General features: G+C 44.7%; 4 protein-coding genes across 4 annotated transcripts; all 4 read left to right on the top strand.

Moving 5' to 3' along the window:
• Window positions 1-1,109: 1,109 nt before the first annotated feature.
• On the top strand, window positions 1,110-4,643 carry TEOVI_000190000 (WW domain containing protein, putative; the record flags this gene model as incomplete). Its single annotated transcript, XM_067225059.1, has 1 exon — window positions 1,110-4,643. One exon carries the CDS (start codon window positions 1,110-1,112, stop codon window positions 4,641-4,643), a length of 3,534 nt encoding a protein of 1,177 aa, XP_067081160.1.
• A 2,400-nt stretch (window positions 4,644-7,043) lies between these two features.
• On the top strand, window positions 7,044-10,154 carry TEOVI_000190100 (XRN 5'-3' exonuclease N-terminus/Zn-finger in Ran binding protein and others, putative; the record flags this gene model as incomplete). The annotated part of the gene is made up of 1 exon (XM_067225060.1): window positions 7,044-10,154. The coding sequence occupies one exon, from the start codon at window positions 7,044-7,046 to the stop codon at window positions 10,152-10,154; it is 3,111 nt and encodes a 1,036-aa protein (XP_067081161.1).
• Window positions 10,155-10,873: 719 nt separating this feature from the next.
• Window positions 10,874-12,352, top strand: TEOVI_000190200 (uncharacterized protein; the record flags this gene model as incomplete). Its single annotated transcript, XM_067225061.1, has 1 exon — window positions 10,874-12,352. One exon carries the CDS (start codon window positions 10,874-10,876, stop codon window positions 12,350-12,352), a length of 1,479 nt encoding a protein of 492 aa, XP_067081162.1.
• A 460-nt stretch (window positions 12,353-12,812) lies between these two features.
• TEOVI_000190300 (uncharacterized protein) lies at window positions 12,813-14,213 on the top strand (the record flags this gene model as incomplete). Its single annotated transcript, XM_067225062.1, has 1 exon — window positions 12,813-14,213. One exon carries the CDS (start codon window positions 12,813-12,815, stop codon window positions 14,211-14,213), a length of 1,401 nt encoding a protein of 466 aa, XP_067081163.1.
• Between the last annotated feature and the right edge of the window lie 1,495 nt (window positions 14,214-15,708).

A 15,708-nucleotide genomic window follows, 5' to 3' on the forward strand; every position in this document is an offset into this window, starting at 1 on the left:
TATTATTAATTATTTTTTAGTAGTAGTTGTTATGTTGTGGGCAAGGAATTTATCGTTATCGCACATCATATATTTTTTACTATTTTTTAAAAATTTCTTTTCTTAGTATGTGGCAGGCAGCCCTTGTTAATTAAGGTGCCTGTTGCTGCATTGGTGTCTTCCTTTCTTACAGTCACTTACTCTTTGCAGTCTCCGTAGACGTTTTGTGAGATTTTTTGATTGCTGTGGTAATTGTAGCCGACACAATTCTTACGTTACCACATACATTTACACTACCAGGGTCATTACTTTATTTTCTCCCCCAATTTGCCACTGCTGTATTCATTTTTTTTTCTTCTAACTCTGATCTGATAGTGATAGACATAAGCCACCAGGAGTTGATATTTTCCTCTATGACCCCACCCATTTCGGCATACAAAGTGTATGTGGTTGAATGGGATGTGTGATGCGATGTGTCAGTCGCGATTGTAGTGCTCGACGTTAAGAGCGCATCAGGTGAATCCGGAAGTGATGATGCTACCCCGTATATTCCAATAATATAATTTGTTATTCTTTTTAGTTATGAGATAGTTTTTCTAACATTAGATGGTGCCTGCAGCGTGACGCGGCAACTGCTGTACTGTTTTTGTATGTTGGCAAGGTTGTTATAAAGAGTATGTCCCAGGGTGGGGGTATGCTTGTATTGGTGTAAATGACTCTCAATAACTGAGACGCAAAAGTGGAATGTAATTCACGACCCATCGCAGTTCCATATTGAATTTGTTGCTTTTACTACTGTCGTACCGACGCAGTGTTGTTGTCGTAGTGAGTCATTGTTGCATGTGGTTGAATACTTTCATATAATAACCACTGTGATGATGTGGTGCCCCTAAGGTTAAGAGTCATTGCTGTGGAAAGTACTTCTTACTGAGAATCCGAAAAGGCCATTGAGGGGAATTGCCCTGTGGAGACACTATTGCCATGTACCGAAATCGGTTACAGTGTCATGGTACTGTATGAATCTCTTTACGTTGTTATTTCGAGTTTGTTGGAAACAATGAAGACTTTTTTTTGTTGTGGTTGGTTTTTTAACGGAAGGTGTCGAGCGTTTAGGTTGATAGAAGGGCCACATGGCTGTCATCCCTAAGGTGGGTGAGGTGTTCCGCGGTGAGGACGGAGTTATTTCTGTGGTACTTCCCGATACTTGTGATCCGGATCATGAACCCACAGAGGAGGAACTGCATGAATATGCGGAGTTTATTGGAATAGATGTTAAAGAAGAGAAACATCTTTTGTGGATTGCACGCGAGGGGCTGCAGACCCCGCTTCCTGAGGAGTGGAAGGCGTGTCGTACTGGTGACGAAGAACCGTATTATTTTAACTTTCGCACTGGTGAAAGTAGCTGGGACCATCCTCTCGACGATATGTTCAGGCAGAAGGTCGATTTAGAGAGGACGAAAGCCAATGCTTCTGCATTAATTAGTGGCAGTAAGCATGGTAGTACAAATATGAAGATACGCTCCGCGTCGTTATCGTATTCCTCAGCGTCGTCATCCGCTTCTTCCGACGATGCAGACTCTAGTGCAGAAACCGCTGCTAACCTTCGTCGACAAGGGCATGTGTCCCGACTCGAAAAGGGATCTGGTGGTAATGCCCATTCCATTAATCATGTCAGTGCTATGACGGCAAGACCGGTCCCTCTAACCTCTACTGTTGACGCATCGAGTCACTCCTTTAGCACTCAGGGGTCAAGGGATGGCGCACTGGTGGGTGAAGCTGCCGGAAAATTAGGTGCCTTGCGGACTCCTGCTCCTGTTCAGCGTGCAAAACTGGATATGTCTAGTTTGTTAGAACCTGGAAAGGGCGGTCTTCCGTCCACAGCCATTGGTGGTGGAAGTGGTAGAGGCAACAGCGGGAAAGGTAACTTTGCAATAGGATCAAAGGGAAAGTGTCCTGAAGGTGTTCGAGACATGGAAGCGTCAATCCGGCAACGTGTAGATGAAGAAAACGACGCACGGCGTCGTACAATGAGAATACAGCAGGAGCGGCAACTTGCCGAAGAAAGACTTAGGTTGGAAGCCGAAATTCGGATGGTTAGTGCCGAATGTGAGAAGGAATTAAACGCGGAACTACAGCAAGCCAACGAATCTGAGGAGCAATTGCAACTTGAGAAAAGTAAAATGGATGCAGTCTTGTCGGCAAAACAGCGCGAGTATGATGAGGCACGCAAGCAGGTAACGGCACTGGGTTTACTACTACAGCGGGAAGAGGCAAAGCTGGAGGGTGAAATGCAGAGACGCATAGCGGAGGCGAAGGAGAGAATAAGTGGCAGCGGTGACGATAAGTGTAAGAAAGCGAAGGAGGCCGCTGCTGCCAAACTTGAAAAAGAGAAAGAAGAACGGAGGAAAGCGCATACCAAACGGTTAGAGGAAGAGAGCAAACAGCTGGCAGCTAACACTCAGTCAACCGTGGGATCTCTGAAAAAGGCCCTTGAGGAGAAACGTTTGTCAGCTGAAAAACAACTTAAGGCTAAGCTCTCAGAGTTTTCTCCAGCACCCCCCGTTAGCACTGCAGGCGAAAGTCATCCTGATATTAAGGAGGCCCAGTCTTCGTTAGAACTTGCGGTGAAGCGAGCAACTGCTGAAGCTGCGGCAACTACGTCAGCTTTACGTCGCCGATATGAAAACGAATTGGAGGAGCTTAAATCAGAAAAGAAACGAGCTCTAAGCACTGTGAAAGGTAAGGTGACATCCAAAAATGAACCTGTCGAAGACACAATGCAGAACTCTACGCCTCACCCTTCCTTGGAAGAGGAGGAGAAAAGGTTGAAGGAGGCACTAGAAGAAAAGGCTGCACGTTATGTTGATGAAACACAGCGGCTTTTATCATTTATGCGGAGCGAGTTGAATGGGACGAATTCAACGTCGTTAAATACAACCGAGGGGGACAATATAACTCTTTCGTCAGGTGCTGAGCTCGCAGAAGAGCAACCAAACTACGATCGCACATGGAAGCAGCTAGACGAGCAGCATGCGAGAACGATGGATCGCATTCGTAGCGCTCATGAGCAGACCTTGAGAGAAAAGCATCTATTCGATCCCAGAAAGTCATTGGATTTCGCTGAAAAATTGAAGGTACTGCAGAGGAAGTGGTTGGCAGCCCACCCAAAACCAAAATTTTCCGTAGGGGACTCTTGGTCTGCGCGTGAAGGGACCGATACATATGAGTCAAATAGTCCTCAGGTGGATACAAAGTTACTGCAGGAAAGAGTTGATGCTGCTGTTAAAGCTGCGACGGAAGAGGCCCGGTGTAAACACGGAAATCAACTACAGGCAGTTCAAGAGCTACTGGAAAAAGAAAATCGCAAGGTTAGTGAAGCGCACCGCGCTGAGAAGATTAAAGAAATGAAGGCTCTGGTTAATCAATACCTCGAGGTATGTTTGGCCGAGCGTTCGAAAGAGATAGATTTTTCGACAGCTTCGGTTGGTGACCCCTACAAGAGTAATACGACGAGGACGGGTAATGAATGTCACCTGCAAACGTCACCACAGTTACCTGAAGGCATGGTGTCATTAGAGGAAGCCCAAAGACGTGAGGAAGAGGTGCATCGTCAGCTTCAAGACCGTGTAAAAGCGTTGCAAGATGCCACGAAGCTTTCTCAGACGGAGCTTCGCCGGCAGCAGGGACTGTTGCACACGAAATCCCTGTACAGTTGCCAGCGTCCACCAATCGTACCGATGCCAGCATCTCCATCCGTCGCGAACGACGCTTTTCACACACCCCGGTTTCCTCTTAATCAGAAGCAACCCCAGTCAGCCTTCACAACCCCGATGCTAAACAACACATTGTCCACCATACCTTCAATGTATACGACAAACGGTAGCGAGAAGCCGAATGCAACACCGTACTCGTTCTTGCTTGATATTTGTGGTGGACGGCAGCAGAAACCAGTATTGAAGAGCCAGGGTGGCAATTTAGATGGCGAACATATTTTGCGTAATACTGTGGAGTTCGCTTGTTCATCTGAGCAGACAGGTCACGATTTGGAACAGCGCTTTCAGCACGCCAGATTGCTGCTACTAAAGAAAAAGGATGAACTGTTGGCAAGGCGAGCTTGCATGGAACGTTCCCGTACGTTGTGGTTGCGTGACATGGAAAAATGCACTAAAACGGGGGAGAGGAGTCATGCGCGTTTGCTCCGTCAAATAAAGGTTTCACTGGAGGAGCAAGCTCGGAAATTAAACCAAGAAGTTTTGGAGGTCCGTCTGGCGTTCGCCTCGCTTCGCGATTCTGAGCGAAAGTTTCGCAGTGCTGCCGGTCGCGAGGAGGCAACAAATGGAAGGGAAACCGCTATTATGCCCAATTCATTAGGTGGTAACAACATGTCTGTTAATTCTACCACAGCTCCACTGTCAAAGAGCTCACAGCATATGATTGAGTTATTAGACGGTATTTTAACTAAAGCGGCTAAGTTGGAAAGTCATGTGTCCCCATTGCCCGACAAGTACAAATTGATGGGTAGCAAAAGTGTTGAGGGGAAACAACATCACTCACATGCGAGACGCTCCCACTCAACGACTCGTCACGTGAGCCGAGCGGCTTCTGCCGAGGGAAAATCTGGTGGTGTTGCACGGTGGCTTGATGAACAGCAACTTGCCTCATGATATTTTACAACGTGGGTAGAATTTCATTATAGGCGTTTGCAAGCATGCGGAAAACAATGAATAGATATGCGGTGAACTTATGTGCGTGAGTTTCGTAACGTGTTTCCTTGCAATTGAGTGTTTTTTTTTGTTGCTTCCTTTGTTTACTGGCTTACAGGACTACTAATGTGCGGAAAATTGTCCATTCTGTGAAGAACTTCACCGCGTGCACGATAGTCACTCCATTTATATAACTTTAGTTCTTTGAGTTTTGCCGGCACCTCCATGTTTTCCCTGACCTGACCTGATCTGATCTGATTTGTTTGTTTGACCTTCTTATTGATTCTTTTCGTGTGATTTGCACTTCATCACAACTGAGGAGCAGGTGACATTGATAACTTTGTTGGAGTTATGACGATGTTCTAATAACCTCTACTTTGAAATATGTCCTTGTTCCTTCTTTCTCCAAACACTCACGCAAACACAAACGATTCGAGTTTACGTCGTTTGCTGTTTCTGTTTCTGCTTTTGTTTTGCTTTTTTTTTTTTCAAACATCGTAACGTCATGAATGCCGAGGAAACCTTGTGTGGGATGTGTGAGAAATATTTGTATGGAAAACGCTTCCGCTCACTTGGGATGGAGCAGCGGGTCAAATGCGCAAAAGCTCCCGGGAGGAACTGGTGAGTGCTAAATTGTTTTCTTTCTCTCTTTCTCTCTCACTCTATATATATATATATATGTGTGTGTGTATTCGTTTATATTTATGCTTGTATGCTTAGTTATATTTGCGTGTACGCCTATTTGGGTGTGCTTTTGAGTCGTGGTTTCTCAAGTTAGAGAGAGGATGTTGCTGTTTCGTATTTGGTTGTTTGATGGCTTTGAGTTTTTTTTTTAAAAATAAAAAAAGAGGGGGAGGAAGCCATGGGAATTGCACCTTAAAAGTAGGTACAGCTTCACTTCGCTGTTAACATCTATTGATTCGGTTGTTTTATTTTTGTAGGAGCCTTGTTAGTCATTTCTCGCACTATTATTATTGTTATCACTCTTATTATTATTATTCACCTTTTCCCTTCCCTCACGGTTTAGTGACGACATGTTTCTAATTCCCTGTGGGTAGGATGCTGTAGGAAATACACTTCACCCAAATCAAGACAGAAAGGGAAGTATAGACTGCTGTAAATTTGTGTTACTATATGGTTAAACATAAATAATTTCAAGATAAAACACGAAATGTTGCCTTTTCATGGTTTTATTTTAAGAAAGAACTTGTTTTTTTTCCTTTCTTTCATTTCACTTTTCTGTCGGAAGAGGCAATTAGCTAGGTAGGTTCATATGTCACCTTTTCGTTTGTATTAACATCAAAAATGCAAGCACCCTTTCACATTGACGTTCACACTCCATCATCATTTAAAAGGGGAAAAAAAGAATTTAGAGGTAGCGGAGCGCTATGGGTCACTTTTCAGTGCTGGAATGGAGGTTTGTAGACGTGATCACACGAAGATCCCACAATTTGAAATATTTGGTGCGGTAGATGGGAAGTAATAAAGGCTCTGATAAGTTATTGTTGAACCAAACGCTAACGGAACGTTTTAGAAGTTTATAATCACAATGATTGTGGCGGTAGGACGAAGGAAAAAAATTTAAAAAAATAAATAAAGAGTCTCAATGCCAGATGACTGTGACAAGCACATGAATTAGTTAAATATTGTAGTTTTCACATTAAGGTTCTTTCAGTTGGTACTACGCACGCAAACTCTTGGCAGAGTTGGTAGAGACGTACTTGTTCTTTTCTTCTTTTCTGTATATTCGTTAATTACACCTCTTTCTTGTGCCTCATTAGCTGTCACGTTCCCTTCATTTTTGTTTTTATGTGATTTCGGTTTATTAGGTGGAATCTTAACCTAGCTGTGGGGATGGGAATAGTTCTTGAAGTCAATTATTATTTAAAGGCTTTCAAAGGGTTATAGAGGTGAGTTTTTTTTTTCCCCGGCTGTCTGCAATACCTTCGGTAAAGCACAACCGCCTTCATGGTATTTTTATTGTGACTATCGGAGACACGCTGTATCTGATGTTTGTTTGTTACTGGTATCGCTCATATATCATTGAAATGATCCGAGCACGACCGATGATTCTCGCATAATGGTTTAGCTATTATTCTTTGTTGAAGTTACCTGCATCTTTCGTCACTGTCAATTTTTTTCTTTGTTTTGTTTTGAAAACAAACATTTAGAAGGGAAGTGATTTACTGCTGGAATCCCTTCGTGGTGTTGAAGAAACTAGTGGGGAAGTAAGTCTGTGCGGCGGCGTTAAGTGGTTTACCAATTAAGAGAAAGGGAAAGGAAAGGGATAAGAGGGAAAGTGTGTGGTGAAGAGTAAGGAGGAACAGTTACCACCGCAAAGGCGACTTAACCCGATATTGAATGGGCGTGCCAAAGTTCGCCTCTTGGTTGCGTAATAAATATCCTGCAATTGTAACTAAGAACTGCCCCTCGTCTGTCCACGGACTGTACATTGACCTTAACGGCATTATTCATCCATGCTGCCATAATGATTCGGACACCGCAATTGCACTCCTTCCGGAAGAGGAAAAACTGGAATGTATTTGCAGTGAGTTGGAGCTGCTTGTACAAACTGTGCAGCCGAAGGAGGTAATGTACATCGCCATCGATGGTGTTGCGCCACGGGCGAAGATGAACCAGCAACGTGCCCGCCGTTATATGGGCCGCGCAGCACCCGCTCAAACTGGGGAAGTTGCCTCCACTCACATGCCAAATAAAAGTGGGATGGCCATTGTAGAGGAGGTGGTGCGTGAGTTTACGTCAACAGAGATGGCGCAAGCCAATGATGACCTCGATGAAGTACGGCAAACGCTATTAGAGGATCCACTCTATAGTGGTGCGTTGCATAATGAAGGGGAGGAAGAGGCTGGGGATGCCTTGAACGACGGGGACGGGGTTAATTCTTTCTGTGTAAGGAGCACAGATGATGATTATGAGAGTACGCACGAAAATCGTTACGTGGAATCAAACCAGGTGGCTGACGATGTGTTCGGTCACCGTGGCGAAGTTATTGTCGATGACCCTACCGCTTTCGAATTTGATAGCAACTGCATCAGCCCAGGTACCGACTTCATGGCAAAAGTGTCTGACGCTGTGCTTAACATGCTGAATGAGAAAATGTCTGGGAATGACCCCACCTGGACACGGTTGTGCGTGATATTTTCTGGGTCAAATACACCAGGGGAGGGGGAACATAAAATCATCGATTTTTTGCGCACGCAGTCTTCACTGGCACAGTTTGGCGGCAAGGCCAATCACGTAATTGTTGGATTAGATGCGGATTTGATTTTCTTGGCGCTATCTTTGCACATCACGCAGGTGTTTATTCTACGTGATACGACAAGAAATCCCTATAAGAGGCGAGCTGTTGCTCGACAGCAGCAGCGGGAGAGGCGGTCACGTAGGAAACGTAACTTTATCGACGACACATGCATCATTTCGTTGAATCCCAGTTATATTGATGAGGAGGAGAGCGACGGCGTAATTGGAGTACCCGTGTGTGAAAGCAGCGAAAACTCAAGTAGCGACACCGATAATGAATCCCCCATTGAGAGCAGAGAAGCCCACGTCGCAACAGTACCTAACACTGGATTCGAGTATTTTGATATCAGCGTGGTGGGTGGGTCCCTCATCTCAGAGGTGAGTGCTTTGTGTGATATTAAGAAGTTTACTCCCGCGACGGAGTCGGCATTCGACAAGAAAACGCTCGTTTCCTCGGCAGGTTATTATTTCTTTGGTCAACCGAACCATATCGAGGGTGGCACCTTGCCGTCTTCTACAGAATGTGGATCACCGAAAGGACGACGTTCTAAAAGGGTTTCAAAGAAAACTGAGGCAGAAAGAAGTTGGAAGAATTTTAGGCCGTGCTCGTCGCCGGCGAACAGCAAAATTATTGACGATATCATTGTACTTTCGATATTGCTTGGTAACGACTTCCTTCCGCACGCGCCAAGCGCGTTTTCAGGAGAAAGTGCCCTCGACAACTTACTGGAGTTATACGTTTCTGAAGTGCTACCATACGGTTTCTTAACGAAAGGGCCTCATGAAATCAACCTACCACAACTTCAACGTCTGTTTGAAGCATATGCAAAGATTGAGGCAGTTAAGTTCCGGCGGTTTCTCTTATTCAAAAGCACAAATGAAGAAAACAACAACAGCGGCGCCGAATTTAGAAAAGGAAGCAACAATGACAACGTAACCGTTGCTGATGTAGCAGTTGCTCTTCACTCAACCATAGATGATAGGTGGCGCGACACGTACTTGAAGTCAACAGGCCTCTCTAACAGCGTGCAAGAGGCGTGCGAAAAGTATGTTGAAGGAGTTTGTTTTGTGTGGCGTTACTACACAACAACCACTACCGACTCCGATTGGTCGTGGTATTATCCTTTTTACCATGCTCCACCAGTAATAGACCTTGCAATGTACTTAAAGGAAGCCAACATCAAAAGGATGCCGCTTCCTGTGGTGAAGCCCACACCACCGGACACATTAGTGCAATTGCTTTCTATTTTACCGCCTACAAGTCATGCGCTTTTACCCATGGTGCTGGGGGAGGTGATGGTTCGCTCACCGCAACAGGCGGAGCTCGAGAGTACATTTCCCTTGCAGTGGCATGTGGATTACCACGATAGCAACGTAGTACATCTTGCCACCGTAATGCTGCCGTTCGCTGATATGGATGTGCTTCAGCAAGTCGTTGACGCTGCTTGGCCACAACTCACGGAGGAGGAAAGATGGCGAACGCAAAAGTTGGACTTCCACCTTGTAATTACCTCAAACAAGACATCTTTCGTGCCGAAGGGAGATTTGAGGAAGTTGTCCGACGCACTCGATACCATATTGAGACGAGTTCCTTCCCGCGAAGGGGTGGAGATACGACAGCTCTATGATGTTCCTTTGGAGCGATATCGGCCGCGAACGTATTCGTGTACGGTGGAAGTCCCAAGGCTTTCATATGGTGCGGATGGTCAAGTGATCAAGCGGCAACGTCGCCATCGCCACTCAGGCCAACTAAAAGGGAATGGAGAAGGTGTGATTGAAGGGAAGAAGTCAAATTCTCGCGTTACTGTTGTGAACAAAGGTCCATGTTTTGCCACGTTTTTGCTGTTCCTTGCATGTGCCTCTGTTTTCACTGCCGTTGTATTGTTGCCATGCTCTTTAGCGTCCTTTATGCAAGTATTGTCGATAAATATTTGTGCTATATTGATTAGCTTTGTGCTTGGCATCTCCGTCCATGACCCCTCCAGTGGCTGTGGCATGAGCCGCAATAACATTCGGCAAACATTCGTTGATTGGCTATGCACGGAGTGCCTGAGCCTTAACTTTTCATCGAGAACAAGGTGTTTCGTTTGTCGCGCGCCATTTGATAACCGACGCTGCCTCGCTGTATTTAGTTGTACGCAATCCGCCGATCAGTCATTGTACGATCCCGACCACTCGCCGCACATCGAGGCGGTGAAGTTACAAATTTGAACACGTTGGTAGTCTCGAAACGTGGTCACAGCCACTGTGTGTGTGTGTGTGTGTGTCGCAACTGTTACTCTTTTCCTTTTTGCGTGTATTTGTGTCTGCGAAACGTGCGATTCCGTCCCTTTTTCTTTTTTTCTTTTTACTGGTTCCTCATTACGTTATTTTAATTGCGCCGTTTCAACCCCTTATCGTTTCTTTCTGTGATCGTATACAGCAACAATGTGTAAAACAGGATTTTACCCGTAATCTACTGGGGAGAGAAAACGAAATAAATAAATCAAGGAGTATGAAGGCGGACTTAGGGTTCTAGTCACAGTGCACGGTAGGTTCGCCTCATTTTTTTTAAAGGTTATTTTAATACTGACACTTTTTCTCTTTGTAAAGCACGAATGTAAATCGAGTATATAATTATTGTTGTTATTCCGCTGCGCGTCGGTGTTTGTGGTATCTGAGCGGAATGCTGTATGAATACCTCTTACTTACTTGTTGTTATCTCTTTTTTCTTTCTCCCTACTGAAACTCGCAGTGGCCACGACCCTCCGTTGCACGTGCACTGTTGAGTTTTTAACCACTGACTTTCCTATGAAGCTTCATACCTACTTTCCCCGTCTGATCAATGCATTTTGTTTCTTTCCCTTCCTCTTAATTTTTTCGTCTCCACATGATTTAGCTGTCCGATCTTTTTTTTTTTTCCACCGCTTGTCTTTTTTCCCAGCGGTTCGATGCCACTCCTTCTCCGTTTGTGTCTACGTATCGTAGATCCGGATGGTGCAGAAATGATGATGTGGTTGTCTTACTCCGTGATTAGCACTACAACTGCAAGTGATGTGATTCGTTTTGCTCAGCGAACTGTTTGTGAGCGGCTCGGTGCGAGTCTTGCTGCACCTGTAGGGGAATTAACGTTGTGTATACGTGATATCTTTATGAGGTTTGTGGCCGTCGGCACCTTAGCTTCCTCCAAGAATGAGGTTCCGATAACAACTATGCGTTTCTTCGAGGAGTTGCTTCGCGCAAACCGAGAGAACCGAAGTAGTTCTTCCATGTGTATGGGAGGTGATGGAGCATGGCAGAAATTTATAGTAATCCAAGGCGCCCTTGCACCTACAAAAGTGCTGCGACACCTCGATGTTCCTAAAAGTGCCGGAACGACGCATCCATCGTGCAGGTGCCAAATAGTTGAGGTTCCCTCGGAATTGGGTAGAGAACCGCTTTCAGTGGATGATCCCTTAGGTACGTCTCGAAACAGTTTGGTAAGTTACACAAATGAGACAGCGTTTGCCTCTCCCAAACTAGAGGTTAATGATAACGATGATAGCGTGGTTATCAACAGTAGCGCGAGTGAAATGAGGGACTCGATGTCTGTTGACGTGCGCCATGTTAGTGTGGAAGGTGAGCAGCATACGATTACACTTCGTGCCGCTGACCTCCAATCGTTGGAAACCGCCTTGTTGAAATGCTGTGAGGATTTGGGTCCGAAAGCGGGGTATGAGTTAGAACCATCGAGGATGCGTTTGATGTACAGCACAGAGGAGAACACCCAAAGTTTCCCGGTTGAAACTGATATGGTGCTGAAACAAACACTAGAGAACCCAAATGTTACGTGTCTTTCCCTCGTGGAAAGGTCGCAAGTATCTAACTCAGCCTCTGACACCGCTACTTTAAGTGAGAGAACAGGTTTGGCACGTACAAGAAGGGAACCGATCGATGACAGCAGTCATGAACCATTTGCAGATGTGACACCAATGGAGTTAAGAAGAAATGCGTGCGTAATACCGGGTGCAACACCCAAGAAACCTCTAATTCTGAAGCATGTGGACACCGTTCCACCACTGCCGGCATTTTCGTCCCTCAATGACTTGTCTCCGGTTGAAAATTCATTCAGACCAATGAAAGCAAATGGGAAAAGACGAACGAGCGATTTGGTGAAAGGAGATATAACGGGTTCTAACTCGGAACTGGCATCTTTTCACCGAGACATGGATGAAGCGCTTGGATACTACTATAGGATTGTGGAAGAAAATAACAGGTCTATCGGCATGCTGCAGCATCAAGTATCTTCGCTCACAAACGAACTGAAGGGATACAACAATGCAGAGCAGGACTGCAAGAGTCTCGAGAAAATTTTAGAGAGACTCAGAATGAATGTGGGCAGGGGAGAAAGTCGGCAAAAGGGCCTTTTACAGGAACTTGACGAATTGTGATCCCCCTGCTGAGTTTTTTTTCTTTCGGTGAGCACACCGCGGTTGCCTCCGGCGTTCTGACGATTTTTGAGCTAGATATTTATTCACAGGCGGGAATGGCATATGCTCCTGCGTTCCCTTCAATCTCTGTTTTGGTTCCGCACATGCATATAATAATTTTAAAAAGTTGTGAAGATGGAATATCGCACAAATGCAACGCCGTTCAATCATTTAGTATGCTACGTTCGTTGTTTATGTCTTTCCGCTGTGCCCCAAAGTTTTTACTGTAGTTGGCGAACCCTTACCCCAGCAAACGTTAAGTGTATCAACGTTGCCAAATTTCTTTTTCTGCTACGGAAACGTTGGTTTCTAAATTCATTCGGCTTTGCGCGAGTTTGCATTATTTTCATTTCTTCACTGCAGCACCATATTGTGAGAGTACTCTTTTTTTCCTATTCTCGTACAGCGGGTTCTTTAGTCGATGGTAAACAATGAAGGGTATTCGCATCGGGATGTGATGACTGCTAGACTTCTTGTCGAGGCAGTTGATAGCAGCAATCATATGGAAGAATATAGCGTACAATTTATTTTCTTCAGAGACACAACTGTTGGGGACGTGCTGCAAGATGTAGAAGAGAAACTTAACGCAGTGGGGCTACGGCTTTCTGTGCCGCCATCTCAATGTGGTCTCACATTTAAATGCAATGATATTGAGGTAGCGAAGGGCAGCGTCGGAGGGGCGGCTTACAACAGAGCATGTAAGGGTGATGAGAAGGGCGTTACGATGCTTCGTGGCACCGACCGCATATTCGGCTCACCAGCTGTGGAACATTTTTATTGCAACAGGAAACGCTTGGGTTGTGAACGAGTTGCACAATTTATGGTCGTTCAGAGAAGATGTGCAACCCTTCCAGCAGGAACGACCGCCTCGCATTCGCAGGAGCGGAAGGAATTCACTCAACAAACCCCTACATGTGATTTTGGAGGTTCTGGTGGGTTTTCGCGATACCTTCTTCCAAGGCAACCGCTAGTTGACCTTTCACGCGTAGGAACGGGCCGGTGTGTTGGTGCCACTGTAACTGATGACCATAACGCCAGCACCTCTACTGGTTATGGGAATTTAGATACGCTTTCCAAAGTACGACGCATGGTAGAAGAGGAACGACAACTTGTCTTTTGCTTCGGCCAAGATCAACGGAGCGTAAATTTGCAAATGAAACCGGTGAGACATTGGTCATCACTGTTGAAGGAGCCACCTTCCAGATGTGTGTTGACAAAGGCGGTGGAGGATGAAAAGGCGGCGTATGAACGTCTTACTAAACTCATTAGGGGCTTAACTATCAGTGAGGCTGCCAAAAAAGCAGCAGAACGCGATATGCTGGAAAAAGAAAGTAAGCAACTGAGAGAAAAGATTTCCAGAGCAAAGGGATATATTGAGAGACGCAAAGTCATGCAAGAGGAGGTCGAGCGCCTCAGAAAGGTGCTTGAAACCCGTAAAGAAGAAGAAGAAAGACACCTTCAGAGTGAGGTAGAGAAAAATGAGAGGGAAATACAACCCCAACAGGGTATGAATACAAAACAATGTTCCCCACCAGTTGCATCTCCGGCATCCACAAACGTGGTGATACCGCAGTCCGTCTCACTGACTGAAAAGCAAACATTGCTTCAAGTTGTAACACCAGCATCCGATTGTGTAATGAGAGGTTTAAATGCTGATCCAACTGCCTTTTCGCTGTCGACTACTCCAACTTGCTTTTTTCTTTCGTGTCAGTCTGCACCCGATTGCATCAGTAACAGAGGAAGCAGAGGCCATGCCATATCGCCATCAATATCTGTTGGTGAATACAAAATTACCACACCTGCAGATATCACTCCCTCATAATATTAACGGTCTGTCGGGCCGAGGGAGTTCAATTAAAATCACGGGCGTTCCGGAACAAACCGATATGAAACAAAAGTGTGTGCTGAGTGCTTGTGAAGTGTCAGCTTCGTGGAGACTCAACACAACCCGGTTTTCCACACCACAAAAAAGAAAAAGAAAGACAAGAGGAAAAAAAAAAACAGACAAAGAAAAAGATATACAAACGGAGAAAGAGAAAAAAAAAATAGAAACGACAAAAGGGAGATTTGTGCTATGTGCTATGTGCTAATACAAAAAATAATAACAGCAGCAACAGCAGCACCAAAAAGAAGGAGTGGCGTTGTACCACTCAATCACTTTCAAGGGATCCCTTTACTGCCCAATTTATTTTATTATTTTTTCATTTTCATTCTTTTGCTTTGATGCTGCGACGGGGAGATTATCACAATGGCACAACCGATAATTAATGATAGCCGTTTGGTACCGTTTGCAACGGTTGTGTTTGAAAACATGTGGGGTTCATTCGGTAGAAACTTCCGCGGAAAATGTGGGAAGTGTGCGAGATTTGGTGGTTTTGGTTTCATCATACGCACCTTTGGCCACATATTTCCGAAAGCGATTTTTACCTCTCTCCCTCCCTCTCTCTCTTTTTTGTTTTATACTTTTGTATGTGTGTAACGTCCTCGCGGTGTTGGTTTTGTTACGACGTTTTCACTGCTGCAACTTTTATATATTTATATTTCTATTCTTCATGAGGTGATATTTCCATATATTTATAATGAAGGAAGCGGTCTTTTTGGGCTGGTGTTTTGTACTGTTATCGTCCAAGGAAACGTTATTGTGCTGAATTCTGATAAATTGTACGCGTACATATAAATATTTGTACATTTATGTTTGTGTTTTGGGTTTGGCTGATGTTTACAATGGTATAAGTGATGTCGTGCAAGTTGATGGCAAAGCCATTACCGCTTCCATTTCTTTTGTTTGTTTGTTTGTTTCAATTTTATGTGCTGTGCGAACACCCAATACGGAATAGTAGACATTACTTTTTGTTTTTTGTTTTTGTTTTCTTTGTTACTTCTCACCTACACTCTTAAAGATGAATCGGCGGTTGAACTGCGATTGCTACAGTTTTGCGAAAAGTTGTTTAGCTGAAAAGGGATGTTACTTTAGAAGCGCATGTGAAATTAGTGGCGTTTTTTTTTTTTTAGAAGTTGTGTTAACCACCGTAAGAGGACGAGTAAGTCTTTCAAAAAATAAAAAAAAATAAAATGAGAAAAAAAAAAAGCAGCTTATGAGTGGTGTATGCATCTTCCAGGCCTGAATCCTCTACTGTTGCTTTTCGCTTTCTTCCTGTAGTGTCCGGTTAGCTTTTTTTTTCTTGCTTTTGTTTTTGGTTTACATAAATAATAGTCATATATGAATATATATAAATATATATATGTGTGTGTGTGTGTGTGCGGGGGGGGGGGAGGAGAGGCGGCCCGCAAATATTAACGTTACCCCCCCCCCCCCC

This window comes from Trypanosoma equiperdum (genome assembly GCF_001457755.1).
Source record: "Trypanosoma equiperdum strain OVI genome assembly, contig: ctg_447, whole genome shotgun sequence".
NCBI classification, from domain to species: domain Eukaryota; phylum Euglenozoa; class Kinetoplastea; order Trypanosomatida; family Trypanosomatidae; genus Trypanosoma; species Trypanosoma equiperdum.